General features: G+C 51.4%; 12 protein-coding genes across 12 annotated transcripts; 6 read left to right on the top strand and 6 right to left on the bottom strand.

Moving 5' to 3' along the window:
• Positions 1-473: 473 nt before the first annotated feature.
• TRIVIDRAFT_225068 (uncharacterized protein) lies at positions 474-1,405 on the bottom strand (the record flags this gene model as incomplete). The annotated part of the gene is made up of 3 exons (XM_014097922.1): positions 474-709; positions 760-1,172; positions 1,263-1,405. The coding sequence occupies 3 exons, from the start codon at positions 1,403-1,405 to the stop codon at positions 474-476; spliced, it is 792 nt and encodes a 263-aa protein (XP_013953397.1).
• Positions 1,406-2,143: 738 nt separating this feature from the next.
• TRIVIDRAFT_181937 (uncharacterized protein) lies at positions 2,144-3,778 on the bottom strand (the record flags this gene model as incomplete). The annotated part of the gene is made up of 2 exons (XM_014097921.1): positions 2,144-3,251; positions 3,307-3,778. 2 exons carry the CDS (start codon positions 3,776-3,778, stop codon positions 2,512-2,514), a joined length of 1,212 nt encoding a protein of 403 aa, XP_013953396.1.
• A 399-nt stretch (positions 3,779-4,177) lies between these two features.
• Positions 4,178-5,900, top strand: TRIVIDRAFT_90324 (uncharacterized protein; the record flags this gene model as incomplete). The annotated part of the gene is made up of 3 exons (XM_014097920.1): positions 4,178-4,558; positions 4,618-5,496; positions 5,555-5,900. 3 exons carry the CDS (start codon positions 4,315-4,317, stop codon positions 5,569-5,571), a joined length of 1,140 nt encoding a protein of 379 aa, XP_013953395.1.
• Positions 5,901-5,955: 55 nt separating this feature from the next.
• Positions 5,956-7,117, bottom strand: TRIVIDRAFT_49232 (uncharacterized protein; the record flags this gene model as incomplete). Its single annotated transcript, XM_014097919.1, has 3 exons — positions 5,956-5,991; positions 6,051-6,841; positions 6,973-7,117. 3 exons carry the CDS (start codon positions 7,115-7,117, stop codon positions 5,956-5,958), a joined length of 972 nt encoding a protein of 323 aa, XP_013953394.1.
• A 1,010-nt stretch (positions 7,118-8,127) lies between these two features.
• Positions 8,128-8,681, top strand: TRIVIDRAFT_92970 (uncharacterized protein; the record flags this gene model as incomplete). The annotated part of the gene is made up of 1 exon (XM_014097918.1): positions 8,128-8,681. A coding segment is annotated over one exon (286 nt), but the record flags the coding sequence as incomplete, so codon positions are not given.
• Positions 8,682-8,724: 43 nt separating this feature from the next.
• Positions 8,725-11,344, top strand: TRIVIDRAFT_69195 (uncharacterized protein; the record flags this gene model as incomplete). Its single annotated transcript, XM_014097917.2, has 6 exons — positions 8,725-9,433; positions 9,499-9,675; positions 9,732-9,778; positions 9,837-9,947; positions 10,014-10,160; positions 10,229-11,344. The coding sequence occupies 6 exons, from the start codon at positions 8,725-8,727 to the stop codon at positions 11,342-11,344; spliced, it is 2,307 nt and encodes a 768-aa protein (XP_013953392.1).
• A 238-nt stretch (positions 11,345-11,582) lies between these two features.
• On the bottom strand, positions 11,583-12,744 carry TRIVIDRAFT_203936 (uncharacterized protein; the record flags this gene model as incomplete). Its single annotated transcript, XM_014097916.1, has 2 exons — positions 11,583-12,183; positions 12,278-12,744. The coding sequence occupies 2 exons, from the start codon at positions 12,742-12,744 to the stop codon at positions 11,583-11,585; spliced, it is 1,068 nt and encodes a 355-aa protein (XP_013953391.1).
• A 1,190-nt stretch (positions 12,745-13,934) lies between these two features.
• TRIVIDRAFT_49384 (uncharacterized protein) lies at positions 13,935-16,586 on the bottom strand (the record flags this gene model as incomplete). The annotated part of the gene is made up of 4 exons (XM_014097915.1): positions 13,935-14,248; positions 14,306-14,759; positions 14,830-15,885; positions 15,957-16,586. 4 exons carry the CDS (start codon positions 16,584-16,586, stop codon positions 13,935-13,937), a joined length of 2,454 nt encoding a protein of 817 aa, XP_013953390.1.
• A 625-nt stretch (positions 16,587-17,211) lies between these two features.
• Positions 17,212-18,722, bottom strand: TRIVIDRAFT_49485 (uncharacterized protein; the record flags this gene model as incomplete). Its single annotated transcript, XM_014097914.1, has 2 exons — positions 17,212-17,909; positions 17,975-18,722. The coding sequence occupies 2 exons, from the start codon at positions 18,720-18,722 to the stop codon at positions 17,212-17,214; spliced, it is 1,446 nt and encodes a 481-aa protein (XP_013953389.1).
• A 1,695-nt stretch (positions 18,723-20,417) lies between these two features.
• TRIVIDRAFT_69191 (uncharacterized protein) lies at positions 20,418-21,569 on the top strand (the record flags this gene model as incomplete). Its single annotated transcript, XM_014097913.1, has 2 exons — positions 20,418-20,518; positions 20,768-21,569. The coding sequence occupies 2 exons, from the start codon at positions 20,418-20,420 to the stop codon at positions 21,567-21,569; spliced, it is 903 nt and encodes a 300-aa protein (XP_013953388.1).
• A 555-nt stretch (positions 21,570-22,124) lies between these two features.
• TRIVIDRAFT_157255 (uncharacterized protein) lies at positions 22,125-23,755 on the top strand (the record flags this gene model as incomplete). The annotated part of the gene is made up of 3 exons (XM_014098075.1): positions 22,125-23,153; positions 23,223-23,372; positions 23,444-23,755. The coding sequence occupies 3 exons, from the start codon at positions 22,125-22,127 to the stop codon at positions 23,753-23,755; spliced, it is 1,491 nt and encodes a 496-aa protein (XP_013953550.1).
• Positions 23,756-25,126: 1,371 nt separating this feature from the next.
• On the top strand, positions 25,127-26,162 carry TRIVIDRAFT_216577 (uncharacterized protein; the record flags this gene model as incomplete). Its single annotated transcript, XM_014098078.1, has 4 exons — positions 25,127-25,207; positions 25,410-25,614; positions 25,693-25,788; positions 25,843-26,162. The coding sequence occupies 4 exons, from the start codon at positions 25,205-25,207 to the stop codon at positions 25,875-25,877; spliced, it is 339 nt and encodes a 112-aa protein (XP_013953553.1).
• Between the last annotated feature and the right edge of the window lie 573 nt (positions 26,163-26,735).

Raw genomic sequence — 26,735 nt, 5'->3', positions numbered from 1 at the left:
GCTCTTGTGAGCCTCAATCCCTTTATATATGCGAGCCAGCCATTTGATTCCAATCTCAGCTCGTTCAAGATAATGTATAACTGCCCCTTCATAGATATCAAATCGTCGTAATTTCAAATAGTGCCAAGAATCTTCAAGTGTCGACAAAGGAGATGAAATTAAAAAAAAAAAAACAAATCGCAGCGTGTGCCGGCTGAAAAATAAAGTAGAGACATAATGATACATGAACTGACGTGGGGGAATAACCGTGAAATAGTTAACTGCGTAGTGAAAACATGATTGCATAAAAGCGCCGTAATCATTTATTTTTGTGATTGGGTTGTTGCCATTCTTGTGGTGGGTGACATGGGAAAGGAAAATTAAGCCTTGTAAAGATGGGCTTAAGACATTACATCTGGCGGGAAGATCGTGAGGTATTTCTTCTTGATTGTTAATCACATAGAAATCAACAGAAAATGACAAACCAGAAAGACCTACTGTGTGGATGAAATATCATCAACGTGGTTGCAGAGGGCAACAAAGAGGTCAAAGAAGAGCGGGGTGCCTCCATTGAACATTTCGAGTTGCATCGTGCCACTTCGCTTGAAGGTGCTACGAGATCGAATGATGAGAGCCAAGTAATGGGCTCGGAGCTTTGAGTCGCTGTCCGGGGTGTTGGCATATGCATATCTTGCCGAGGCCAAGATGGTGCTGCACTGAATGCCCGATTCTGCTTTTTGTTAGTAATGGCGTATGGCCTGTAAGGCGCCAACAACTTACGGAGGCCTTGCTTGCGTAGAGCCAATTTCTTCAACTCATCCAGGCCATATCGTTCGGCAGCGCAGTAGATGACAGTATCCTTGAGAAGGTCACCGTCAACGCCGCGATGGTATACTGTACTTTCCGCGGCCCTTTTATCATCATCATCGGAGATGGACTCGAGTTCCCAAGAATCACGCCGCTTGTTGTGTACCAAGCGGGGGTAGTAGTCTCCTTTATACATGTACTCCAGCACTGAGCTGAAAATCTCGGGCTCTTCGTCCGGAAGAGAGATTCTCTTTGCAGAGGGGTCGGTGTACAAGTTTCGCAGGGCGTTGTCAAAGAAAGGGCTCGAGGAGAGGATATTTTCGTGAGCGGCAAAAAGCCGCTGTTCGGCACCGACAATGAGGGTCACAACAGAAGAGCTCAGGTTGCTAACAGCCACATTAGTTGACAGTCTTCGTATTGCACAGGGGAGAATAATTTACCTCGTCATGATAGTGTCCTCGCTGGCCGTTGCGGACGAAGCAGTAGCCGGTCTTCGATGGCGAGATTCATGGCGCTTCTTGGTAATGCCACTGTCCTTGCTAAAAGAAGAGCTGGATCTGGACACCTTGTGGCCCTTGGAGAAGCTCCGGCTGGAGGTTTCGTAGCGCTGGGAGAACATTGTGGACCCGGCGAAAGACGGTGTGATTAAAAAGAGTAATTAAATAAAGACACAATTGTCATAAAACAAGAGATGCACTCTTCACATAACCAAGAAATAGGAGCCGCCGAGCAAGAGGAAAGTCCGGAATGAATCGACCGCTCCGTAAAATCGATTCACTTACCGAAGGCACCGAGCCGGACGATGCTGAATTTTTTGCATAAAGCGAGGTGGACGCCACGGTTTTATACGACACCGGACCTAAGCCCATAGGAGGCGCTGCCTGCCTACAGACACCCCCCGAATCCATTAGTGAGGCGGTCTAGGCAGGGTTGGTGATAATGGGATGACACAACGCGTCCACTCGGTTAATTTCGCGTCGAGCTTAGCACAGTAATAGCCCACAGTGCGCCACTGTAAACGCCAAAAGATTGCGAAAGCACGTGATGTTAGGCGGCACTTGTATCGACCATTCTGGGAGGCCAAGGCGGATTCGCTGCCCGATGACCAAGGATCCTTGCTGAGTTCGTCGAGTCAGAGCAGAGAATGGGCGTAAAAAGGGGGGGCCGGCCACGGGCGTTTCAACAATTTGATGGTGGCTGCAGTGGGACAGCCTGGATGAGCCGTGCGGTGCCTGGAGTCGTGCAAGGCATCCATACACGGGCCTGCAGGAATGCATGATAGTGCATCAAGGCTATGGGGCTTGCGGAATCAAAAGTTTTTGGATGCGAGTTGCTGGAAACTTGAGATGAGAGGAATGAGAGAATCTCGGAGTCAATTGGAGCCAATTATACCAAGGCTTTGTCCCCGACCAAGGTAAAAGCAGTCATAATGCCTTGGACTCTCTATCTAGTTCTCACGACAGCCAGTGTATCACAACCGACGGCCTGCAACAAGCCGCACGCTTGGGCCGTGCTTTTTGCCAGTGGATCAAGCATAGATTGCATTGCAAGGAACAGGCCTTGTTGCAGCTGAGTTTCTGGTAAGCTACTGCACCAGCTAAGGCCGGTACGAGGATTCCGTGTGTGTGATGGGCACGCAGACTTGCCCATGAGTGGAAGTGGTAGCCGTGGCACAGCTTATCTGGCCAAACTTTCAAGTATAAGATTCGGGTCCGGCGTTCACGTTCAAGTTTTATTTTTTGCCAGCCCAGGCAGGCGTTGCGCCTGATCGGCAGAGAGTTCCTGCGCCCGTGAGACGGCCACAGCTATAGACTGTGCAATGGTGTGTTTGCCTTGTTTCCTCACCATCACATCATTGTGAAGAGCTCCGCGGACTGTGTGAAGCTCCGCAAACAGCTGGACATCCTGGCAGCGCTGATAAAGGATGCCACCGTGATCAGAGGGCACCAGTTCGTCCTTGCCCGCCTCTACTATGTAAACTCCTGGTTTTGTGGCTTTTGCAGCTATCAGCTCCATGTTTGCCCAGCTGTCGAGGTGGTTGCGCAAGAACGGCCACAGGTGTCGATACGGCAGCCACTTTTGCGGATACAGCGCCGTGAGCATTGCTCGGGTGTTTGTGAACGGCGTCTCTAGCACCAACGCATTGATTGGTAGATTGGCGGCATCTTGGGTCTTGGCTGCCAGGTTTGTTGCAAGGCCACATCCAATGCTTTGCCCCCAAAGAATCGTGACTGGTGCCGCCTGTGTCTCTTTATACCTCTCATGATGGAGCTTTGAAACCCATCGAAGTGCAGCTTCAGAATCCAAGTTGATGCCCCTCTCGGAAGGGCGATCGTGTGATGTCCAATACCCTCTGTAACTCAGACAAATAATAGTGTAGTGAACGTGTCCTTTGGTTTCTGCTTTCAACAGGCGTAAGATGCCGGAGATATCTGGCAGGCGAGGGGGAAGAGATGAAGCATTTCCTGTGCCTCGATTTAGCCAATCGCAATAGCTTTCCGTGGCAACAGATTAGCATACCTTGAAAGTAGAGAATATATACTGGCGTTTTTGGTCTGTTGGGTGAACCACCACGCTCGTCGCCACAAGAAATCTCACTTATACAGAGCGCAATCTCTGTGCCATCCAGGGACTTGATCCTATCCTCTCGCCATTCGACGCCCCCACACTGTCGAGAAAACTCAGAGATCGTCATGCTTCGGGCATTTGGTGGGAGAAATGGATTGTATATGATGGCATTCTGGAATAAGACAAGCATGATGCACTTGTAGCACCAAAGGGCAAGAAAGAGTCCGGTGAAGATGATGGGCGGCATCAAGACTTGGCCAATGTGGATTTGCCTCCTGGCCACGCCATGCCCATGCTTATATCCATATTGGACGATAGATTTCCTTGCTTGCCATGCTAATGGCGTAGCTATTCGGAAGCTCCTTGTCGTCACATGTATCAACGGCACTCTGAGAAGCGCAACCGACGACGACGAGACGCGCATTACTGAAAGCTCAAGCTCTCAGGCCCCGTAATCAGGTACAGCGTGGCTATGATACCAATCCTGGTCGATCTTTCACAACATGCTCGACGACGGCAGTCTTGTTTGCTCGTATTAAGCGGTTGAGCTGTTTAGATGAGGTATCGTCAAGGTACAGCCAGAAAAATGGCCACATGCAGCCGTCAAGGTCAATTACAGGACTTTTCGTAAGGATGCAGCCCCCCCTGCCGCCCCGCATTAGCCTGAAGCTGCCATGCAGTTAGTGGGCTTGGGTGTCACTCATCGCTGAAAAACCGCCACTCTCGGGCTCCCATCTGTCGCAAGGCTCAGAGAGCTTAAATACCTAGAAAGCTCCAGAAAATATTGACCTGCTAAGGTACTTACAGGCAGCCATTTCCCGATAGACAAATTAACCGTCCGCGACGATAGCCTTCTCCGACAAACAACGGCATCTTCTACACGAGCCTCACAGCCTCGACAACCCAGATCTCTGCTGCGACGATCTCGCCCCGGGCTTATACTAGAGTCGGCAGCGCGCCATGGACGTCCCGCCGGAAAAAGATAACGGAAACGAGGGCACTGCTCACATCGACATCGTCGACGACCGGCCGTCTCCTCGCGTCGATGGCGAGCCGAGCCCGTCTCTCAGAGACAGCAAAGGATGGGATGGCAAGCTGCGGATTCCCAAGTCTGCGCTCATGACCAATCCCGAGGCCTTGTCGGACCCAGAATACTCAGACGACAGCAATGTCCTGCACGGCGAAGAGATCAGGGCAGACGAGCGTAGGACATCCCGCCGAGACTAGGCATATTATGAACTGACGTGTGGTTTTTCATGGCAGATCTACTCGATAGCGAGGATTCCGGCACCGAGGAAATCATGTGCTCGCACTCTCGCATCTCGTCTCTACCTGCCCTGCGGCTAGAACGCTTCAAGAACGTTACTCGCATTTGTCTCCGACAGAACGTCATCCAGGATATCGAAAGCCTCGACAGCCTTGCCAGTACGCTGGAAGAGCTTGATTTATACGACAACTTGATCTCACACATCCGGGGCTTGGACGGCTTGACGAAGCTTACAAGCCTGGATCTCAGCTTCAACAAGATCAAGCATATCAAGCACATCGACCATCTAAAGGACCTGAAGGAGATATTCCTGGTCGCTAACAAGATTAGTAAAATCGAGGGGCTAGAAGGGCTTGACAAGCTGAGGTCTCTAGAGCTCGGCTCAAACCGTATCCGAGAGATCCAAAACCTCGATAGCCTAAAAAATTTGGAGGAGCTATGGCTGGCGAAGAACAAGATTACAGAGCTGACAGGGCTTGGAGGGCTCCCCAAGTTACGCCTGCTAAGCATCCAGTCCAACCGCATCCGAGATTTGTCTCCCCTCAAGGAGGTGCCTGGATTGGAGGAACTCTACATTGCCCACAACGCTCTCGAATCCTTGGAAGGTATTGAGAACAACACCAACCTCAAGATACTCGAAATCTCCAACAATCAGATTAGCAGCCTCAAAGGTGTCGGCCCTCTGGAAAATCTCGAAGAATTGTGGGCCAGCTACAATCAACTGGGAGACTTTGCAGAAGTGGAGAAGGAGTTGAAGGACAAGGAGGATTTGACAACCGTCTATTTTGAAGGAAACCCCCTCCAGCTTCGTGGCCCCGCTCTGTACAGGAACAAAGTCCGGCTAGCACTCCCTCAAGTTAAGCAGATTGATGCTAGTGAGTCTTCCCTTTACCCCAATATTTCCGGTTTTGATCATCCTCTAACCTTTCTTAGCATTTGTGAGAGTATAAGTGAGTTTCGCGATTTGAGTTGGAGTATAGAACGACAGAAAGGGCTGTCTTCTGGAGGAAACATTATGGCGTCAATCGAATTATTATGTGATAGCATCTTTCACTACAACAATGAAGGCATTCGTGTCCCGTTTCATTGAAATGATTTGAAGCTCACTGTGAACAAAATGGAAACACCTACGGTGAATGAGGAAACAAAGGCCTTTGCCAGCTCTAATGGTTCGGAATATTCTGATATTTATATTCTATACAGACTGACCGCCCAGCTATTCTTTGAAAGGGGGACAATGAAATCGTGATCCTAACACCAACAAAGGAATTTTACTAGCACAAAAGGTTTTCTTTACTTTTTCTTTTTTTATCTTTACTAAACCATCTCCTGATTTAGCCAAAGAGGTACAGCTTGTCGGCGGAGAAGTACTGTGCTCAAAGGTTAGCAATGAACAATGTGATACAAGAGGCAACAATATGAAACTCACGTTTGTGGGCTTGTTGAATCGGATGTTCAAGTCCATGTCGGCAATCTTGGCCAAGTCGCCGCTGTCCAAGTTGAAGTTGACCGAATCCAGGTTCTGGGCCATGATTTCCGGTCGGTTGGTCTTGGGGATGACGGCCAGGCCGCGCTGAGTGGCCCATCGGAGGAGGACCTGAGCAGGGGTCTTGCCGTGCTTAGAGGCAATCTCCTTGATGACGGGGCTGTCCATCAGAGGAGCGGCGCTCTTGGCACGAGGCATATCGAGCTCCATGAATCCAGTGGGGCCAAAGGAGGAGTATGCTGTGACGGTGATGCCCTCCTTCTGGGCAAGGTTGACAAGGTCGGGCTGCTGGAGGTAAGGGTGGTGCTCGATCTGGAGCGTGGCCGGGCGAATTCTGGAGTAGATGAGGGCCTCGTACACAGACTGGGCCTGGTAGTTGGAGATGCCGATGCTTCGGGCAAGGCCGGCGTCAACCAGCTTCTCCATGGCTCCCCAGGTCTGCTGGAGGGTGGTCTTGCTCCAGCGGACCTCGCTCTCGCCGTCATAGAACCATCCAGGAGGGTAGCGGACGCTGGGGTCAACGTACTCGAGGGCAGCAGGGAAGTGGATGAGGAAGAGATCAAAGTAGTCAATCTGCCAGTCGGCGAGCTGTCTGCGGGTAATAGGCTCGACCTTGTCCACATCGTGGAAGGTCTGCCACAGCTTGGAAACAATGAAGAGGTCCTCACGCTTCACGAGACCCTCCTTGATGGCGCGGGCAACACCCTCACCACACTCCTTTTCGTTGCCATAGTCTGTGTAAGTGGGAGAATGACGTTAGCGCCGATGCTGTTTCTAGTGACGCAACACAACTTTCACAAGCAGAATGCGGGGGGAGAGAGATTTTTTTTCTCTCTGTTTGGACTTGAATACGATTGAGACTTACCACAAGCACCATCAAACAGACGGTAACCGGCCTTGATGGCGTTGTAAACGGTATCCGCGCACACGGCGTTGTCGACCTTCCAGAGGCCAAAGCCCACCTGGGGCATCTCATATCCGCTGTTGAGCTTAATCGTGGGGGACGCCATCTTGCTTGCTAGTCTTCCTTGAGTCGAGAAACAACGGTAGGATTTGTGAGCCGGTTGAGCGTTAGATGGGATAGACAAACGAGACAAGAAGAATGAAGGTTGTCGCGGCTTATTTATGTACAACGCTCGAACTCCACTCGGCAGGATGCTCGCTCGGTGCCTCATGGCTTTCTTATTCGCAGCCGCAGCCTTGCTATCGCCCCAGCGGAGTCCTCTTTTTGACGCAGTGGAATCCTAGCCTGCCAAGTAAGGGTCAGCTGGGGCCCGGGATGGATGGATGGCTAGATATGAGGAGGCCAATGTCCAAGCCAAAAGCTCCAGTAATAATCCGTCGGACCCAGGGCCAGTTCTTGTTTGCCGCCTATATGCATGAGGGCGGGTAGGAACTAGCAGATCTAACCGGCCCGTATGTATGGCTCTCGCCCATGAGGTGGGGGAGCATGTGGCTGGCCGAGCAAACTGTCATCAAACACGCAGAGTTCAGGGTCCAGGTGGCTCATCATGCTGCTCTCCCATTAGTGCGTTTAACTGCCCATTACTCTCTTGTCTCCCATTTGTGCGTTTAACTGCAAGCTCATCTCTACCAACATGAACCGATGCGGTCTACTAACCTACGTAGGCATGATGCCACAGACATTTCGGAATATGGCGCTTTGCCTTGCAGCACAAGCCCTCTTTTCATTTACATCACCGAAAAAAAAAACATGTCATTGTGGATCTGATGGGGGGAAGGACATGACCATTGGATGCTGCGGCAACTGTTGCATTCACCTCAGGTTCTCGAAACTGTCTTCGATATCCGGGTGATCAGGCTGAGGAACCGCAATGGCAATTTAGCCTAAATCGCGAAGCTCCGCAGGCCAGGATGCGGCTAATTGTCCGGTTGGTTGCCGCTCTGTGGCTCCCGACGCTTCGATGGAGCTTATTATCCACTAGGAGGAGGAAGACATACTAATACGGACGACTGGTTGGACGAAACTTTGACTTGATTCAGGATAGGACGTGGGAGGCTTGCGTGAGGGATAAGATGGCATGGCGTTGGCCGGGATATTGCTACCGCGGGTATTTGCAATTTCTGTCCAACTTCTTCTTACAAAAACCTCTTACGAGTACGAGGGCTCCTCACCGGTCCTGCTTATGGTGACGACGCTTTTTTTTGAAACCATTTGGTGGAGACGCCAGGAATCTATTTGCGGTGGCGTGTATCCATTCTCTTTGAGGGGTTGGTTGTTCGACAGCGGGGTTCGTTTCTTTGAGCCTGAACGAGATGATCCAGGACAAGGACAAGGACAAGGACAAGAAAGCGACCCCTTGTTGAATTGACGATTCTCCATTATCAATTGGAACAGCATGTCCTTTGCCATCACCAAAGGGAATGAACAGGATCCAAGGCGTCAGCTCATGTTCAAAGCGACGAGAGAGCGTTCAAGATGAACATACAATGTGTTGGATTTCCTCTTTGTTGATGGGTTGTTGAGGCTGGCATCTCACTCACACATATATCGTAGCAACCGACTTGGATAGCAGAAGAAGAAGAAAAAAATGGAATCGTCAATTATATCCGCATTTTCTACCACGCTCTCGCGTCATCATCGTCACAGCCAAAGATGCCGTCGCCGTTGCCCCATCTCATCGTGCGCCGCACAGCGGTAAAGCAGACGCCTCTTACGCCAGCCCGAAACATCTCGGCCATTCGATCAGCCTTGCTTCGCGGCGACAGAGTTGTGACTCTTCACAACACCAGCAGAATCCTTCCGGAGCACGTTGACAACATCAGGGTCCCCTATCATCCAAAGCACATGCAACATGATCAGCTATTCGAATGGCCTTTTGGTGACCAGTATGGCGATTCCCGTAGCAGCCACTCATATCAACCAAGACAGGTCGGCCAATTTATTGATCTCTTAGAATGGGATGGCTTCAGACTCGAATGGATCAAAGTGCTCGGCCAAGGCGGCTTCGGCATAGCTACGCTTTGGCACGTCATCTTTGAAGACCACAGCCACATCAAAGTTGTCATCAAGATACCTGTCCGTGTGAACGCTGACTTTGATAGCGAGCTAGACTGGCATCTGAGATATGGGGGCGCTTCTCACGTTACTCAATCTCTAGACATACAAGCAATGGCTGACAGCGTTAGGCGTAGGATCAACAGGGGCCACATGATAGGCCGAGGGGCGCGATTTGTGCAAACTAACATGAGTGTTCTTGTTCTAGAGTATGCAGAGCATGGGAGCCTTTACGAGATGTTGGCCAAGGCTTCGTATTTTGACATTAGCTTTTCGAACAAGGTACTGTGGGAGATTTGGGAATGCTGTGAGTTTTACTATATCGGATTCTTTAGAGGGGAGGAGAAATCTGAGTTAACTTGACAACTACAGTGGTGAAAGGCGTTATATCGACGGCATTGCAACCAGACGCATCACAGCGATGGGGGGTGGATGGCCTCGATAAGGTACTGGACTCGCTGGACGATGTTCAAAATATTGATGAACTCCTTAGGGTCTGTACATTAATTGACAGTCATGATGTGCACTTTGATCTGGAAGAGCAAAACAGTATGTAATCACTTAATACTCTTCTATATATGAGCTGGCTAACGTAATTTGAATAGTTCTCGTTTCTGAAGATGCTCAGCATTCACACCATCCTATTTTCAAGGTGAGCATGAGAGAAGATGCAGGCATTGACTTACATAAACTGATACGTTTTCGACTAGCTTCACGATTTCGGAGAATTCAGCAAAAGGATGAGGGAGTGCTGGCAACACTGGAAAGAAGCTGACTACTGGAAAGTGAGAAAGTGTCCCAAATCCAACCGCACTCCTCCGGTAAGTATTATGTACATATGCTTTACAATAATCACTGTTGAGGACGCCTGCTCACATGACTATTAGGAAACGATTTCAAAAGATTGGGACAAGGTTGATCTAAGTAATCCGGGCCCAGTATCAAGATTCACCGGTGAATCCTTTGATCCTCAGCATAATGAAGTCGCAGGACGATATGGTACTTGGACAAACATCTTTATGATAGCTAAAATTGTGAGTGGCCCTCTTTAGTTTGATTTCTCATATTGTATGTTATCACGCTAATGAGACCATTCATCAAGATGGAAGCCGTCATCACAAAGAACTGGGTAGGACACCCAATGACCACGATGAGCTACACGGCTCAAGACAGAAGATGTATAGGCGGCTCTTACGGCTGGCGCATATGCAGACAGAGATATGACTACATCGAGGCGGAGCTTCTCGATCTCATCATTCAGTGCCAGTACGAGAAACCGGCGGACCGCCCCCAACTGGCCTATCTGCTGAGGAAGATTTGCGACCGCAAACATCGTGGTTTCCCAGAGTCTGATGATGAGACGCGCAGCTTCTGGGATGACTTTTGGGCACGTACAAAAACCAATCCAATTCCTTTCTCACAGGCTTCCATAGTTGAGATTCCAGGTCTAGAGAATTATGGCAACAACGGATTGCCCATTGCTCAAGCGACGAACCGCAATATTCCGCCGTCACTATATGCACAGGCCGGGAATCCGCCCATCACGAATGTAGCCGCTCTGCGACGCAAAAGCCACCGATCACCACTCATTGTATCTTCCGCAGATTCATCTACAAATCATCGTTACCCACGGACGGGGAGAGCTAATCCAGCAGTCGCTACACGTGTGCCCTCTCTGCGACGCAAAAGCCATCGGTCGCCACTCAGTGCGTCTTCTGCAGATTCATCTACAAATCTTCACCCGCAAGCAGCTTTGGCCCCCGGCGCACGCAGGGCGAGAACTAATCCAGGAGTTGTTACACGTGTACCCTCTCTGCGGCGCAAAAGCCATCGATCGCCACTCAGCGTATCTTCGCCAGGATCATCTATGTATTTTAGCCACGAAAGACCTTCCATGTTTGGCCAGACGACGGGAGCGGGCCCAGCAGCTAATCTACAGACTCAACGAAGACGGCCATCCTCCGGTGACGATTCCGCAGGTGAAGGACCATCAAGGGGAACGAGGAGGCAGAAACATGTCCGGTTTGGCAGATTCCCGGTGTCTACGGATAGGACCGTAGTGGCCTCTCCTGGCAGTGAAATGGATATCTCAATAGGCGATGGACCAGAAAGCAGAGGCATGGCAAGTATGATGGACTTGGATGAAGATGAGGATCAAAGCGGCGAAGCTATGGATGAAGATGAAGAAGATGAGCCTATGGGTGAGAATTCTTGGTGAGTAGATAGGTAAGTTGTTATGCATTGTAATTGAGTACAGGTAATCTTATAGAGGAAATTCAATATGTTCTTAGAGACGTTTCGAGAGAATGTTAATCCCCTTGTTGTTTTTTATAACAGCCATGTATTCGCTAATAGACAAAAGAGCCACTCACGGCCGAATACGCTAGCCATCCCTATATACATTACGCATTTTTATACTTTATTATTCACATATCCCTTTCCCAACATCAGCCTCCTTATTTCCACCCCTGTGTCCTATAGATACACGCACAAGTCCCCATCTCAGCCTGTACATCCGCAATCACATTCCCCTGAGAATCCACACACTCCGGCACTCCAAGAGTAGCGTTCTTAATCTCTGCAATCTCCACCAATCCCGTCCAGTTCCCATACCCCGTTCTCTTTTGAACTGCGCTGTACGGCTGCTGCGTTCCGCGCTTCGTCCAGAGCGTGGCCATGAAGGTGGTGTCTGTATACGTACATTTCGCAGCCCGATTGGTCGTGGTAATTGGCGGCTCAAAGGAGACATTCCACTTGAAAGAAAACGCCAATCTCTCGTCCTCTTTGCCGCCGTCGAGAAGTGTCAGGGGGATATTCGAAAATGAAGAGGCTATGGGGTCGTTGGCGGAAGAAACTTGGTATCCCGAGTTCGATTTCGTAATATTCCAGTTAAATCGTATCAGAGGTCCTTCTTTGGAGGACGGGCAGCTCCAGGTACTTGGATTAGAAGTACATGCTGTGGATGAATCTTGAAGCACCGTGTCGAATGCGAATGCGCCGGTTGACAAGCCTGAGGGTAAAGCGCTTCGACTACCGCTTTGGCTGTTGGTGTCTGATCTGTAGTACTCAATATCAGCTTTACCTGCCCTATTAAGAGTACTTTTTCCTAGCACTTGTATCCATATATCATCAAGGGCCTGTGAAAACTCACGTCTTTGTAAGACCAAGCGTTAGCCCAACAGCAAGCCCTACGAGAATCACAATAATCACCGCCACGACCAAGACTACGTGACATTTTCTCTGCATAGTATTCGACTTCCAGCCCTCGCCGTCCCACTGCCCATCCTCGGGACGCACAGGCGGCGTCGGCGTCATCTGCCCAACAACAGTGTCCTCATCTCCATCATCGCCCTCGTCCTTGCATTCGACTGGAGTCAGAATTCCTGGCGGCATGGCCAGAAAGCCAACCACGTACGGTGCAGCTTCTCCTTCAGCTGGAGGCCCCATGCTTCGTCGAGGATTCTTGGCCGGCACACGGAGCATTGCTGGTGGTGGCGTCGTTGGTGCTGTTGACATGGCGATGGCGTTGCCGTCTTCGTTGATGACGGGCATCTGTCCGACTGAGACGAGGGAAGCTCTCGATCCGGCTCGCGTATGAAACTTGGGCGAGTTTGGCATTGCGTTTTGGTACAGGGCGAAAAAGAGAATAGATGAAGAAGAATGTATTACGATTAGCTGATGTTCATCATCCGCAGTATAAATGATCACCACACATCGAGCAGACAAAACGGCAACGAGCAGAGACAAAGAGCAATAAGAAGAAAAATCACACCAAAATCACACATGGCATCGAAAAGAGAAAAAATGCTCGCTACTACTGCCCCTATAATATATATACTCCATCACAAAGCGGTGCAATGTGACTCTCGTCTGAGACACCCACCGGTGAGACCCCATCCAGACCAACAGCCACACACAAGGCAACTTTTCTTTTCCCATTTCCTCTACAGTATTTCGGTCCAAAACTAAACAAAAAGAGGTCTAGAAACGAGGTCCGATCAGCCACCGGCTCCATTCCCCCATGCAGGGCGGGCTGTCGGGATGAAACTTACGGAGTGTAGCAGATGCAAGGGAGAGGGAAACGCCCTCAGCTCGCCATGCCGTTGGTCGGGTGGGATTCGAGCCGCAGAGACCATTAAGTGCGCTAGTCACGACGGGCTGGGATGCGGGAAATAAGAGCTTGGTCTCTGTCTCAAATGCACTTGTGGTATATTGGGTGGTTTGGGTTTGATTTGCTTTGCGGATGTGGTCGTTTCTCCTATCCGGGCATTCTCAATCAGCATAATAGCTTCTGTTCTGTTACAGCTCTCTCATGATTCAAATACTTATGCTCGTGACATATAAAAAGAATGAATTCACCAGAACAAAGCATCCACAATACCACCATCCTCCCAAGAACCAGACATCATAAGCAAACCGAACAAAACATCACGGAACGCCGTCCGGATCAGGCCTCATACCGCCTCGACGCCGAGTGTCTCAAAAGAAGTCCCAATGTCTCACAATAGCGCTACACTGAATGAGACAAGAAGGGCATGGCAGCTGAACAAGTCCTTTTTGTAATAAGCATCAAGATTGCCCCATCACCACGCCGAAAGTAACATGCTTCCCAGCTTCTGTTCTAGGTAGGATAACAAATATACAATGTATAAAACTGGGCATCACGTATAAATCAAAACCAATCTCCGCCAAACGCACATCAAAAAAGACCCATCCAGTCATCCACACCCATGCACACATGTCTCTCATACAGTCCCGTCCCATCCTTACCGTCCCCCCCTTGCAGAAAAAGTCAAGTCAGCCGCTCTTCAGGCCTCGACCGGCTCCTCGTGCTCAGCTTGCATCTCATCGACGCCGATATACGACGGCGCGTCAAGAAAATCGCCCTTCTCCGTCCACACCGCCGCGAGCTCCTTCTCAATTTCGTCTCGCCTCTTCTTCAGCTCGTCGACTTGTGCGAGGCGATCGCGCAGCTCCTGCACCTCCTTTTCCACCTGCATCTTCTCGCGCTCCGTTCCGATGCGCTCAAACTCCCAGCTGTCACCCTGTTCGCCGACGCCCAGCTGAAGGTTGTAAGTGTGGTACTTCTTGAGAGAAGCCCGCGTCGAAATGGTAATGAGGGCTATTAGATGGAATTGTTAGCTCAAAGCTCTGCTCCGGACAACACAGGATTACTCACTAATGCCCCTCTCCTTGCACGTTTCGTACAGTAAGCCCTCAACGTCACTTGAGACAGCACTCGTACCCTCGTCGATAATGGCATACTGTGGCTCATGGTACAAAAGGCGTGCAAACTGCATCCTCTGCTTCTCGCCCCCGCTGAGCACGTCCTTCCACTCCTTGCGCGTGTCCCAGCCCCCCTCCCGATCCGGCAAGTAGCCAAGGCGGGCCGCTTCAAGGATTTTCTGCAGATCCTGCTCAGACTTGCGCTTCTCCCGCATATCCACGTGGCCATCGGGGTAGATGACCTGATCTCGTAGAGTACCGGGGCTCAGGTACGGCCGTTGGGGCAAGAACATGATGCCATCTTGACCGATGCTCTTGGGTCGACTAACTAGCCCTCGGTAAACGGGCCAGAGGCCAGCCAGGATCCTGGAAATGGCACTCTTGCCCACACCGTTCGGGCCAGAGATCTAGAAAAGGGGGGGAGTTCGTCAGTTTACATTCAAGAAGTAACGAGGACAAAGCCTTGTTGATACATACCAGAAGATGCTCGCCTCTTCGAACAATCATCGACAGGGACTCCAGCAGCTCCTCTCCGCCCTGGGGCCAAAGGCCAGGGGCAACAACCGGCACCTGCTCAAAACGGACACCGTCAAATCCCTTCTGAATCGTTCCCTGGACGTCAGACAAAGAGTAGAGCTCGCTCTGTCCGCTTCGAAGGTAGTAAGCGTTGGCATGGACCCGGTGAAGGGTTGAGATGAGCGTATACACGCGACTAGTATACCCAGCCAGCTCGGCCAAGTCCTTGATGGAGTACATCATTCGACCACCCGCGTCGGCCAGCGAGAGCATCAGCCGCTTGTTTGTGATGAAGCTCTTCATGCGGTTCCGCTCTCTGCTTCCCTTCTCGCTGCCCTCATTCATCTCAGCGGCACCACCAACGCCACCCCAGGCCGGTAGGAAGACGGGAAGCGAGGCAAGCAGGTAGCCGTACGCGCTCCAGCTATACTTTAGGATAAAGTCTTCCAAGATGTTGTAACGAATCTTGAGCATGTATATGCCCTCCATCCAGCTCTTGAGCGACTTGTACTCCTTATTGAGAAAGGTCTTCTCCATCTCCGCGCCGCCATAAAAGGCTACTTCTTCCGCATTGGCAATCAGACGAGCATGCAGACTGCGAAAGTCTCCTTCCTTTCGACCCTCGACCGCTTTCAGCTTGCCAAACGGCGGTGACAGCTTCCGGAGAATGCTTGCAGTTAAGAAGTAGTTGCTCATCAGACCCATCCAAGCCAGCGGGCCCAGAGATCGGTAGAGCTGGAAACTAAAGACGCAAATGTCCACAAAGGGTTTGCCCAAGGATGAATAGAGGTTGGCCGCTGCGGCACAAAACAACGTCAGGTCTTGAGTGATGAACTGATCGGCTCCTTGTCCCACGCCTCCGTCTAGATTAGATAATTTATAATAATTCATATTTTCGTTCAAGTATATGTCGTGGATATACCGAGTAAGTCGAGTTCGGAACGCAATCGATACCTTTGACTCGAGGAACTTGATCATGGCATTCGTATAAGAGGCAAACGTGCCCAGCCCACACCACTATAGAGAAGGTTTCAGTTAGAATACAGAACTATGTGGCTGATGTAAAGCTTCAGTAGAAAAAAACATACCTTTACAATACCCCAGAGGAAGGCCTTTCCATGGCCGGCGACGAGATCTCGAACAAGCTCACCGTCCAAGCGAGCCACCACCAGTGACAGATATGTCCGCAACATCAAGAAGACGCCATGGCTAATGAGCAGACCAGCTTCCTTGCTGGACCACCGCGGAATCATGATGCTCATAAGGCTGAGGAACTGGTGCAGAAAGGCTAGGTTCAAGCCAGGCTTGGTCTGGGCAGACGGAACCGTGCCATCGCCAAGGCCAGATACTCGCGGCGGGTTGAGAAACAGCCGCCTGTGGGCCTCAAAGGTCAGAGGCTTTGTGGTGTTGATGACCACCTTGGAGGTGCCATCCTTGTAGGGAACATAGATGGTTCGGGAGCCATCCTTGTTGTGTAGCCACGAATTGGTGCGGACCAGCTTGCGGCCCTGCTCGTGCTCGTGCCGCCGCTTCTTCCACCACCGCCTTCCGCCCTCAGCACCAAGGATGATGGACAGGGCGAGGGAGAGCGTGGCGAGAGTGCGGGTGGTTCGCGACGTGGAACGCAGCCTCTTGCCCAGAATGTTGGTCCATTTCTCCAGGAATTCGGCCAGCGCATCCTCCGCCGCCGTCCTGCGCAGGTTTGACTGCGCCGCCATGGCTTATAGTGTCCGGTGCGGACGCTGGACGTGCTTCTCGGACACCCCAAGCGTCGCAAGTCCGTCTAGAACAAGTCGAGGGTCATCAAGTCGATCGTATTCGCGTGTGAGAGGATGTTGCTTAGCAGCAAAAGAAGCAGCGCATCAATCGTGTTTGCAACAGAGCAACCGCTAAGAAAATGCCATCAGCCGGCGTACAGGGCAATAATCGTGTCGTCTATTGTTAGCGGATGGTGCTGGGAAGAAGATGAAAAGCGACGACTTGGACTGGACATGTGAAGCCGCGCCCAGCTTTCCCGAGGCCCAGCCTCAATCCCGAAACGGAGCAATGACGGAACCGCCCCAGAACAGCCACACGTGACTCCACACTGTGGGGCCAGACTCTGGGGAAGCTGATGGCTGGTGACAAAAAGAGCGAGGCGATCTTGTACAATTTTGTATGGGTTTTATAATCTGGGGAGTACGTTCTGCGGTAAATTCCGCGGTAAAATTCCATTGATATATCTCTAGCAGGATAAACATCTGCATAGCATCAAACACTGTATCGTACAATCAATAGATTAACCCACAGATGCATGCGTACTTGTATCCTTCCTATGCTTTCACTCGTCCATCTCTTCCAAGTCTACGGACAGCACATGCATCCGTCCTGGACTTCTAATCGCAGCTCGTCCAGGCTTTGTCGGCTGATGACGTTCTTTCTCGTCCTGAGCCGTTGGATAACATCTTGATAGTGCCGGAATTCATCGCCAGTCCCTATAAGAGTGTGCTCATCATGTACACCAATCCGGCAACCATGGTTCTTGTAGCCCACAAATTCCCAGGCCTTGATAACGTGTGCGTCAATGACCAAATCCCAGGTGCTGTGCCACGCTATGTAGGCTTCACCGTGCTCCGCGTGATACTCAAAAACGGCTGCGTACCCAGGGCCACCATTCCATATCTCCATGGTTCGAAGCACGGGCATCGCAAGTGCTGCGTCGCCAGCCGCCTTGAGCATGCCATTAATCTCGTCAGAGCTTCGCTTAGAATCCAGATATCGCGATGTTAATGTCAGGGACCGCAAGGCTGCCCAAGTCCACTCTCGCTTATACGCTCGGAAGAAGTCGTTCGCTTCGACAAGAAATGACGCCGAGAGACTCTCAAAGTTGACGCTTCTCTTTGCCAAAGCGGCACCAACGAAGGGATTTGATGTTCGTGCAGATGCATTTTGTGCCGAATCTGATGGTACAGAAAGTCCCGCCTGTCCATATGGGTGGTCTTCCAGAAGCGTAACATGTTTCAGCCCTTTTGGTAGTGAGCCCTTGATAAGATTGACATATCCTGGTTTTAAGAGCCATGATTAGCTCATCAGTTCATCCGGATATACGGACGGAGTGTCAACATACCTGCATCAACAAGGTCCTGTACCGTGTCCAGGGATTGTTGCCATGGCTCGTAAACCAGGTCTTGCAGATGCGGAAGTTTGGAAAGTATTTGGTGTAGCGTAAACGATGAGACCCGCCGGCGTGTATGTCTCTTCATAATGAATCTTGTTACCAGATTCAGCTGGGGAAGGTTCTCGTAAAATCGGATGTGAATAGATCCACCAAATACCCTGGCAACGGCCCCTTCGTGGCCAGCCTCGCTTTCCCAGGACAATCCCTTTTCCAGTCCTGTTGCAGTGACTCCTCTGTAGACGTATTTGGGGTCGCTCGGTGAATGCATACTCATCTCCAGAGTTATGCCGCGATAGCTCGGTTGAGCCCTCTGAAGCTCCTTCTCCCAAGATTTGAGCACGCGAAAAAGGTTTCCAATGGCCAATTCGATAATGTCGTTGTTTGTCGCTATATCTTCCATCCGTTCCGGTCTTATCACCAGCACGGGACCGGCCCAAGGGCGGTACTGTTGCATCTCAATGCGAAGACATATGTGCCTAACATAGGGCCGGCACCGCTTGGGGATCTTCGCAAGGCCATCCAGGTCGGCTTGACAGAGGACCAGGCGCCGGAAATTGGCTCTTTCGAAGATGCTCTGCCATGACTTGCAGACAAGAGCATAGTTGGTCAGGTCGTAGGTGCCGTGGAGAGGATCCTGCGCAAGGGTCTCCAGCACCTGGAGTCTCATCTCCTCCGGGAGGCGGCTCCACCTCGACATTGTGATATAAAATCAGACTCGTATATAGAAGATTTGGTGGTAATCTAGCGGGTAGCGTGATAGTGCGGTGAATTTTCAGTGCAGAGATGATGATTACATGGTAACGTAGGAGAGGCCTGGGGCGATATATGAGGCTGGAAGGCCGTCAGCCCATCGTATTTGGAGCCCTTCGCCGTTCTTTAAAGGCCAACAGCGTAAGCCCTTTATTCTCTCTTCTTTGTGGCGCTTGCGGATCTGTGGCTCTCAAGGTTGAGGCTAGACCTGCTGCCTGGTTGTTTTTTGTGCAGAAATCCAAAAATGAGTTGAGAAGCTCCGAATACGCTTGCAGAAGCCACAAGCGGCCCCACAATTCTAATCTTCAACCAGATCCGGTCTCCGGAGAATTGTGCCAGATGCTGATACTTTGGAGATACTGCCAGAGTACTGCTGAGGTCGCTCTGTGGCGGTATGGACGTGCCGTAGCTTGTGGGTATGGCTGGAGTTTTTACGCCTTGTTCATATTGGCTAATTTTATTTCACTGTGGCGCCAGGTATCTCGAGAGGGAAAAGCCCTGTCTCAACGGGGTACATTTGGCGTTGAAATTGCGAAATCTACCGACTTCATCTCTTTAAGATGCGAACACCCCCACGTGCCAGAATTGTTTGTGAGATCCCATTGGAAAAAAACCTATAGTATGAAAAATAGAAAACGAAAAATAATACCCCACTGAGCCATATAAACCAGGGACCTAGCAAGAAGATATTAATATGTACGACTGATCTATTTTCAATTGATTCCTCCCTTGCATGTCAACAGCCTACCCTGCAGACAAGCTGTATCGCACGGTACAAACTCGGGGGCCTAAAATTAGCACAAAGCTTGTCCAGGAGGCTCAGGCACCTAATCTGCGAGAGCCATCGATAGCCAAATTTGCATGCCCTGGGAGAGCTCCATAATGCTGCCGGACACTGGATACCGCTACGACTAGCAGATGTGACGGAGGTGATCCTAAGGCACTAGCTGGGTGCCAGGTAGATGAGCGCAGGATCACAGCAGGCATTCGCCGTGGGACGACAGCCACCGAGACAGAGAGCTGAGCGAGCTGACGCTGCGAATCCATCGAATCCGATGCCTTGCCTGTGCGAGCCGGGAAACAATGCGCCCGGGAATACAAGGCGGGCCAGGCATTTTGCGCGAACAGCTGGCCACATGCACGGCCGCAGCATGTGTGACGACGTGCCGGGCATGCCAATCAAACAGACTCCATCCGATGCCGTACATTACATGAATATCCATACCCGTTTATGCGTGGCTGCTCCGTAATCACAGCCAGCGTCCGGGGGACCAGGCCTGATGCTTCCTGGGAGCATGCATGCCGCCAATACGAAGCGAAACACGCTCATTCACCGAGGGCCCCGACGCCGTTTTCCCACGACTCGCACAGCGGGTAGGCTAGTGCTGCGACTGGGTACATTGTGAACGATTGAAGCCTGGGCGCCAACACGGCCAATCACGAAGCCGTGGTCGGGGCTCTTCACTCGGCACGCACAACGAGAGGGGGATGGCGCGCCCGGGTTTCTGGGGGAGACTCGTCCCTTTTTTTCCCTCTTCTTCCCCTTCCATGTTCCCTTTGTCTGCTCCAGAGCTGTGATTTGCTTGACGGCAACGGCCAGTAGGAGCAGCAGAGAGATCTCGACCCACCGCCCGACCACGCCATGGGGCAGCCTAACCAGAGGCCATGGACGGATTTGGCGCCTGCAAACATTGCTGTGAAGCTCAGCCCAGCTCAGCTCCTCTGCGTATCCGGTACCGCGCCGTAGGTGGCATCCAACACTCCGTGCCTGGTACCTGGACGGCGGTCGCGCCGTATTGTCGTAGCATTGCACGAGTGTACTGTATGTCGATGTGCTATTGAGGCTGGCTCTCTGCTGGCCTGGATCGAGGCCCGTAATCGAGGCTTGTGCTGTAGAGGGCCCTGTCTGGCTGGGTCCTGCTCCCGGGCGGATGGCCTCGACTGGCAGGCAGGGAAGAGCACATAATACTGCCCGTCCATACAGTAGCCCAGCGAACAGCGACAATTTGCCCTGTCGCAGCGTGTGAGCGGGCCGCCGTGCAGAGCGCCGGCCGTGGCCACGCTTCTCCTAAAGAGGAAGACTGAGAAGCCCACAATTGCAGCGTTGGACGGTAAGATGAGAACTTGGCGGCCGCCATTAGCGGAGATTGGGACAGGGCGCCATGCAGTCGCGATTTACTGGCCTAACAGATGCCACGGTGAGCGATACTGTATCGGCACGGTGCGCGAGCATGGGACGGCGCTGGACGACACTGGACGACACTGGACGATGCTGGATGCAGCCCTGAAGAAGACACAGTCCCCCCCCCGGCGGCCCACTAAGATGCCCGCAGCAACCGCAGCGTGTGATGGAGAGCGGCAATGCGACAGTGCCAGCAGCCGTGCGCGCACCGTTGCTGCTTGTTCCCCCACTAACGCCCAGCAGTCGCTAGAGCCGTTGGCTAATCTCGACAAGCACTCCACCCACACCTGGATCCCCCCAAAAACCTCCCCCAGCCGTCCCTGCACGCCGGACCATCCCCGACCTGGCCCAGCCAAACCATCACGTTTAAAGGCAATCATCTCGCTTGAGCCCTCACCTTCTTCGGCCGGTACGTCGTTGCCGTCGTCGCCTCGCCTCTGCATCGTCCTCCTGATCGCGACAGAATCGCCCTCACGAACTGCCTCGGCGCTGACACCGGCTGTTTGCCGCCACGCATCGCTGCTACGAGTATTTGGCGCCACGGCCGCTCCTCGCCTCGTCTCTGCCCGACTTGCGACCAAAAAGCACGGGCGCCCATCGTCGACTCCCTAAATCTTCTGTCTGTCGGGCGCGTCTCAGCTCCTCGCCAACCCCCGGTAATTTTTGCTTGCAAAAGGGCATTCGGAGCAACGAACGGCACGGTCGCTGCCAAACGCCCCTTGTGGGCTGACATTCTTTTCTCTCTTTTATTTTCAGTCTTCTTCTTTCCTTTTCCTTCCTTTTTCTTTTTGATTGCGTTGGAAGCTTGGAAATTCAAGCCAGCTCAGTTTGTCTGAGTGTTTTTGAGGTACGTGCAAGATGCCTTTAGCAGCTGCGCTAAAGCCGCGCAATTTTACTTCGTCCTGTCCACAATTGCCTATGGGGGAGCCTCTTTGTTGCCGGGTTGCGAGGCATGGCCTTCGATGATGGGGAGGCGAGTGCTTTGGTGTCTTGTTCATCCGCGATGGCTTCCCGGCCATACCGACCAGCGTCGCATTTTGTTGCAGCCCAACCGAGCTTCCAAGCTTCCGTCTAAGCTTATATCTTCAGGCGCACTGTGACGTCGCGTCTTGCTTCATTGTTGGATGGAAAAAAAGGCTGACTAGCTCAACACAGCGACAATTCACAATGTCCGAAACAGCCGTGGCAACGACTGCGGTCGTCGACTTCAAGCAGGATAGGATCCCGCTTAGTTCCGGGTCGGGCAAGGAAAAGGATATGCTGTTGCCGGAGGACGGAGAGGGCTCCGGCAAGGGCCGAGGGCTCCTCAAGGTGCCGTCGCGATCGTCATCTCAACAGAGGAACCAATCTTCGCCGACCACGACTGGCTTAAGCGGAGCTACCATCACCGATCCGCGGAGCAGCATCGGCAGCAGGTCCAGAGAATCCAAGGGCAGCTTTTTGGATAGACAGCGGAACGGTAGCTCCAGTGGCGAAGCTGAACCCGCTCGCACAGGCGACATTTCCCAGCCCAGCTCTCCATCCGCAAGCGAACAGAAACGAAAGAGGAAGAAGAGCAGTGGGTTCCTGGCACTGTTGGGATGCTGCGGTGTGCCCGACTCGGCAAATGCCGTCGATTCGCCTCAGGGGATTCATAAACTGGATAAATTGCCCCCCCGACCGACAACGGCCAAGTCAAGGACACACACGCCCCAAGACCAGACGCCGACGAAGCAGAGCAACGAAAAGCCCCCCGTTCCAGCAAGCACCACACTCCAGGGCAAGGACTATGGTATCTCGTCGAGCAGCGCTCAGGACCAGACCAAGTTGGAGGAACAAACGACCGAGGAAGCGAAGCATCCCGCCCCGGCAGTTACAGTCGACCCTCCGAGCCCTTTGCCCGAACCGAACGAAGAGGTTCGAGAAATAGAAGAAGTGGTGGACGACGTGGAGATGCGAGATGTGCTAGCAGTGGAGGAGGCCCAAGAGGTGCAGCCTGAGGTTGTACAACAAGAGGCTCACGAAGTCTCCATCCCTCCTCCGCCGCCTGGTCCCGGTCCTAGTCCCCTAGTGACCACGGCGCTTCCTCTCACAGATGAGGGTCCTTCAGCACCAGAGCCTCAAAAATGGCTATTACCCCCCATTACCCCCGAGCTCAAAGGAAGGAAATGTCTAGTTTTGGATCTTGACGAAACCTTGGTCCACAGCTCATTCAAGGTTGGTTCTCCTATTTCAAGTTGGGGCAATCCTGGACGAAAACGAACTGAAGGCTAACCAAAATGCTAGATTCTTCATCAAGCCGACTTCACAATACCAGTTGAAATTGAAGGCAATTATCATAACGTGTATGTCATTAAGCGACCTGGTGTAGACGAGTTTATGAAGAGAGTTGGAGAACTTTACGAAGTAGTGGTCTTTACGGCATCAGTCTCAAAGGTAAGCTTTTTTTTTTCTTCTCGCCCCTGAGCCCGAAAATCGGCTGTGCTAACGCATACGCGTGTGAACAGTATGGCGATCCTCTGCTAGACCAATTAGATATACACAATGTTGTTCATCACCGTCTATTCCGAGAGAGCTGCTACAACCATCAAGGAAACTATGTCAAGGACCTTTCACAGGTTGGACGAGATTTGAAGGACACCATCATCATCGACAACTCGCCAACTTCCTACATATTCCATCCCCAGCACGCTGTTCCTATCAGCAGCTGGTTTTCCGACGCGCACGACAACGAGCTGCTCGACCTTATACCCGTCCTTGAAGACCTCGCTGGCCCCAACGTTTCTGATGTCAGCCTGGTTCTCGATGTCACTCTCTGAGATACCACATACCAAAAATTTCCTTCAGTTTTTTATTTTCCTTTTCAGCAAATTCAACAGCCCGATCTGCAGCATTGCCGTCATAGCGGGAGGCGTTTGGTCGAAATCTCTTCGTTTCCGGGTGTAGATGTACTGTCTAATCTTATATAATCAGCCTTGATCTATGGAACGCAGCTCCTCAGCCTGCGGAAATTTTCCTTTTCTATTCTCAGTCAACAAAGACCGAGCAAGGGGTGAAGTCGGCGAGGGGTTTGGGTTGACCAAAGATCTCCAACTGACACCGCAATCGCATCTAAACGACTTGAAGAACAAGAAAGACGGAAACGCTCCAAGAAACCAAAACCAAAAGGGGGAAGCTCGAAACAGCGTCTTGGGATAAGAACAGGTCATTCTTTCCTATAGATAAGGGGTCAATTCTCGGATCTTCACTACGTGGGCAATGGGAATATGAGCCCGCGGTGGGCTCCTGCGGATACGTCTCCCACGTCGAGCGTGTTTTTAACAGACTGTTGGCAATATCCGGGCTGTTTGTGCTGTAATTTTTCTGTGGCAAGCTGGCACCTTTCTCTCTCTCTCTCTCTTCTCTTTTTACTTCTCACCCTTTCCTCTTTTCTTCTCCCTCTTTCTGTGATTCCCTTTGTGTTTCCTCTTCTTTTTTATCTTCTTCATCTTGTCTTTTTTTTTTTTTTTTTTTTTTTTTTTGCTGTCTTGCATTGTTTTTGATCTATACACATACCACGCAGCGAGCCTGCAAGCAGGGTTTGAAGGATGGCAGCGAGTGATGCGGAGTCTGTTGAGATGGAGGCGAACATGATTAGCGAAGGTTGGAGGTTGCTGAGGGCCTCCGTTATACATAGTCTCCCCAAATTGTAAAAATACCCCGAGCCTCTATGGCCTTAGTAATGAATCAATGTGAGATACTCAGGATGTATGTTGATAGGGGAGTGTTGGGTTTATTGGCTACTGGCGATAGGTTGTCCGGCTTTTGCTTCGGTTTGTTTTCTTCTTTTTATTGCTGATTGAACGCCACGGCTACCTGCAGTATCTTGTATTTTGCATTTTGCAATTTTTTTTTTTTGGCAGGCTTCCAGCTGGGCTGCAAGCACATCTGCTTGATATTTCCTGTACCTTAAATTCTCCATAATACAAACGGCCTGGAATGGAATTCGATAGACTGCGTGCGCTAAAGGACTCCATACTAAGTACTCGTAGTGGTGGATGTTTTCTGGGGTAGCGGAGAAATGTTCGGCCGCTGCTGCTGCATTTCTGTGAATGTGGCCTTAACTCTGGTGCTGGGCTGGGGCCACAATTTCAGCAGCGGCTGCGCCAACTCCAACCTTCGATTAAAGTACATCCCTTCATACTCTGTCAATTCGTCCCAAGAGTCCTGCAGTGATTCTCGGTCGATTCGCTCATACTCCTTCTAATACCCAAACACACTCCTTCACAATGGTATGCGCCTCTTCTCCCATCAGCCTATGCTTCGCTTTGATCCATCAGCACCCGCGATTGGAAGCCGGATTGCGGCGCTGGCATCGCGTCACAAGACCGATGTATTATGCGCTTTGCATGATTCTGGCTCGCGCAATGCGGCAGCAAATGAATTCGCAAGCATTGCGTGAATACTCAAGCTAATATACACATCCTTTTGTAGTCTTCTCGTCCCTCTTCACCCGCCAATGGCCCCGCCGCGGCCAGCGGTTCCAGCATCAGCCGACCTTCCTCTCCTACGCCTCCCGGCGGACCTCGAACTGCGATCCGTCGACGTGCTGCTGCTGACCAGAAGGAGAAGCTTGCCAATGCTAGGCCAAGCAGCACACGGGCCGCTGGCGCTGGCGGCTCCAGCAGCACCATGCTGAGTACGTTGCCCTGGATGGAGCTATATAGTTGGCTCAGGTTAGATATCGTGTGTATCGCTAACAGAAAGCCACGTGTAGGACTCTACACCGACGAATCCCCCGGACTGAAGGTCGATCCTGTCGTTGTCCTTGTCCTATCCCTTGTTTTCATCTTCAGCGTTGTTGCTCTGCACAGTTAGTATCCCTCTAATGTTTAGCCACGCAGCATTTGCTAACTCCAGACCAAAGTCATTGCCAAGATCAGCCGCAAGTTCTCGAGCTAAACACGTTATATGGTGATGGAAGTGATACACGAAGGAGAGTTATAAGGGGTGGTATGAGGGGGAAACAGTTCCGCGACGGCGCAGGTTATGAAGACCAAATCTAGCTGATGTGAGGTTTGACGCAAAAAAGACTTACCCAAGGAGATGTATGGATTTGGCGGATACAATGACCTGGCCCCTAATCACCATGGAGTCGGAGCGACCATGATATTTTGTATTATATGAGCAAAACGGTTATTTCAATTTCGTATGCGTTTTTGTAAGATTGCCTTGTTTCTTCTTTGCATCACGAGATAGTTCGCTTGTTGCGTATTTGTGATTTGTCGAGTTGAATCTCGCCCCGGCCGAGATATCCATTATGGAGACCAGAAGGTTCCCGAATAGGAATCAATTGAGCGCAGGAGGCGTCCCACTGCTATTTTGACATGTTTCTCAGGCCTCCTCTACCCAACTAGTGGCGATCTTTGCCGGAACGTATTCTCAGGGCCCCATTGCGTGGCTGTGAGGAATTAATCTCGATATACGTAGTAGGGCGTAAAAGCTGTTGCATTGAGACGAATTTAGCAGCCAGTAGGCTGTGTGCCTTGTGCCTTACGTTGCGACGGCTCTGCGCCTTCCACGCAGCTTCCCGTGCTCCATGGCGAGAACCGAGGCAAGTGTTCAATCCTGCAGCAGGAGCGAACGGCTCTCTTAGATAAGCATATCTTATCAAGCACAAGCAGACGCCATAGCTTGTGTGTTTGCTGCAATTCACATCAATCATCTTACTGGATACAGGCAAGTTGGAATGCAGGACTCCATATCACGCGCTGTGTCTTGGATGGATGACTTTGCCCGGACTGCTATGCTAATCACTGC

Source organism: Trichoderma virens (assembly GCF_000170995.1).
Source record: "Trichoderma virens Gv29-8 chromosome Unknown TRIVIscaffold_84, whole genome shotgun sequence".
NCBI classification, from domain to species: domain Eukaryota; kingdom Fungi; phylum Ascomycota; class Sordariomycetes; order Hypocreales; family Hypocreaceae; genus Trichoderma; species Trichoderma virens.
This window is presented reverse-complemented; position numbering and strand designations above follow the sequence as displayed.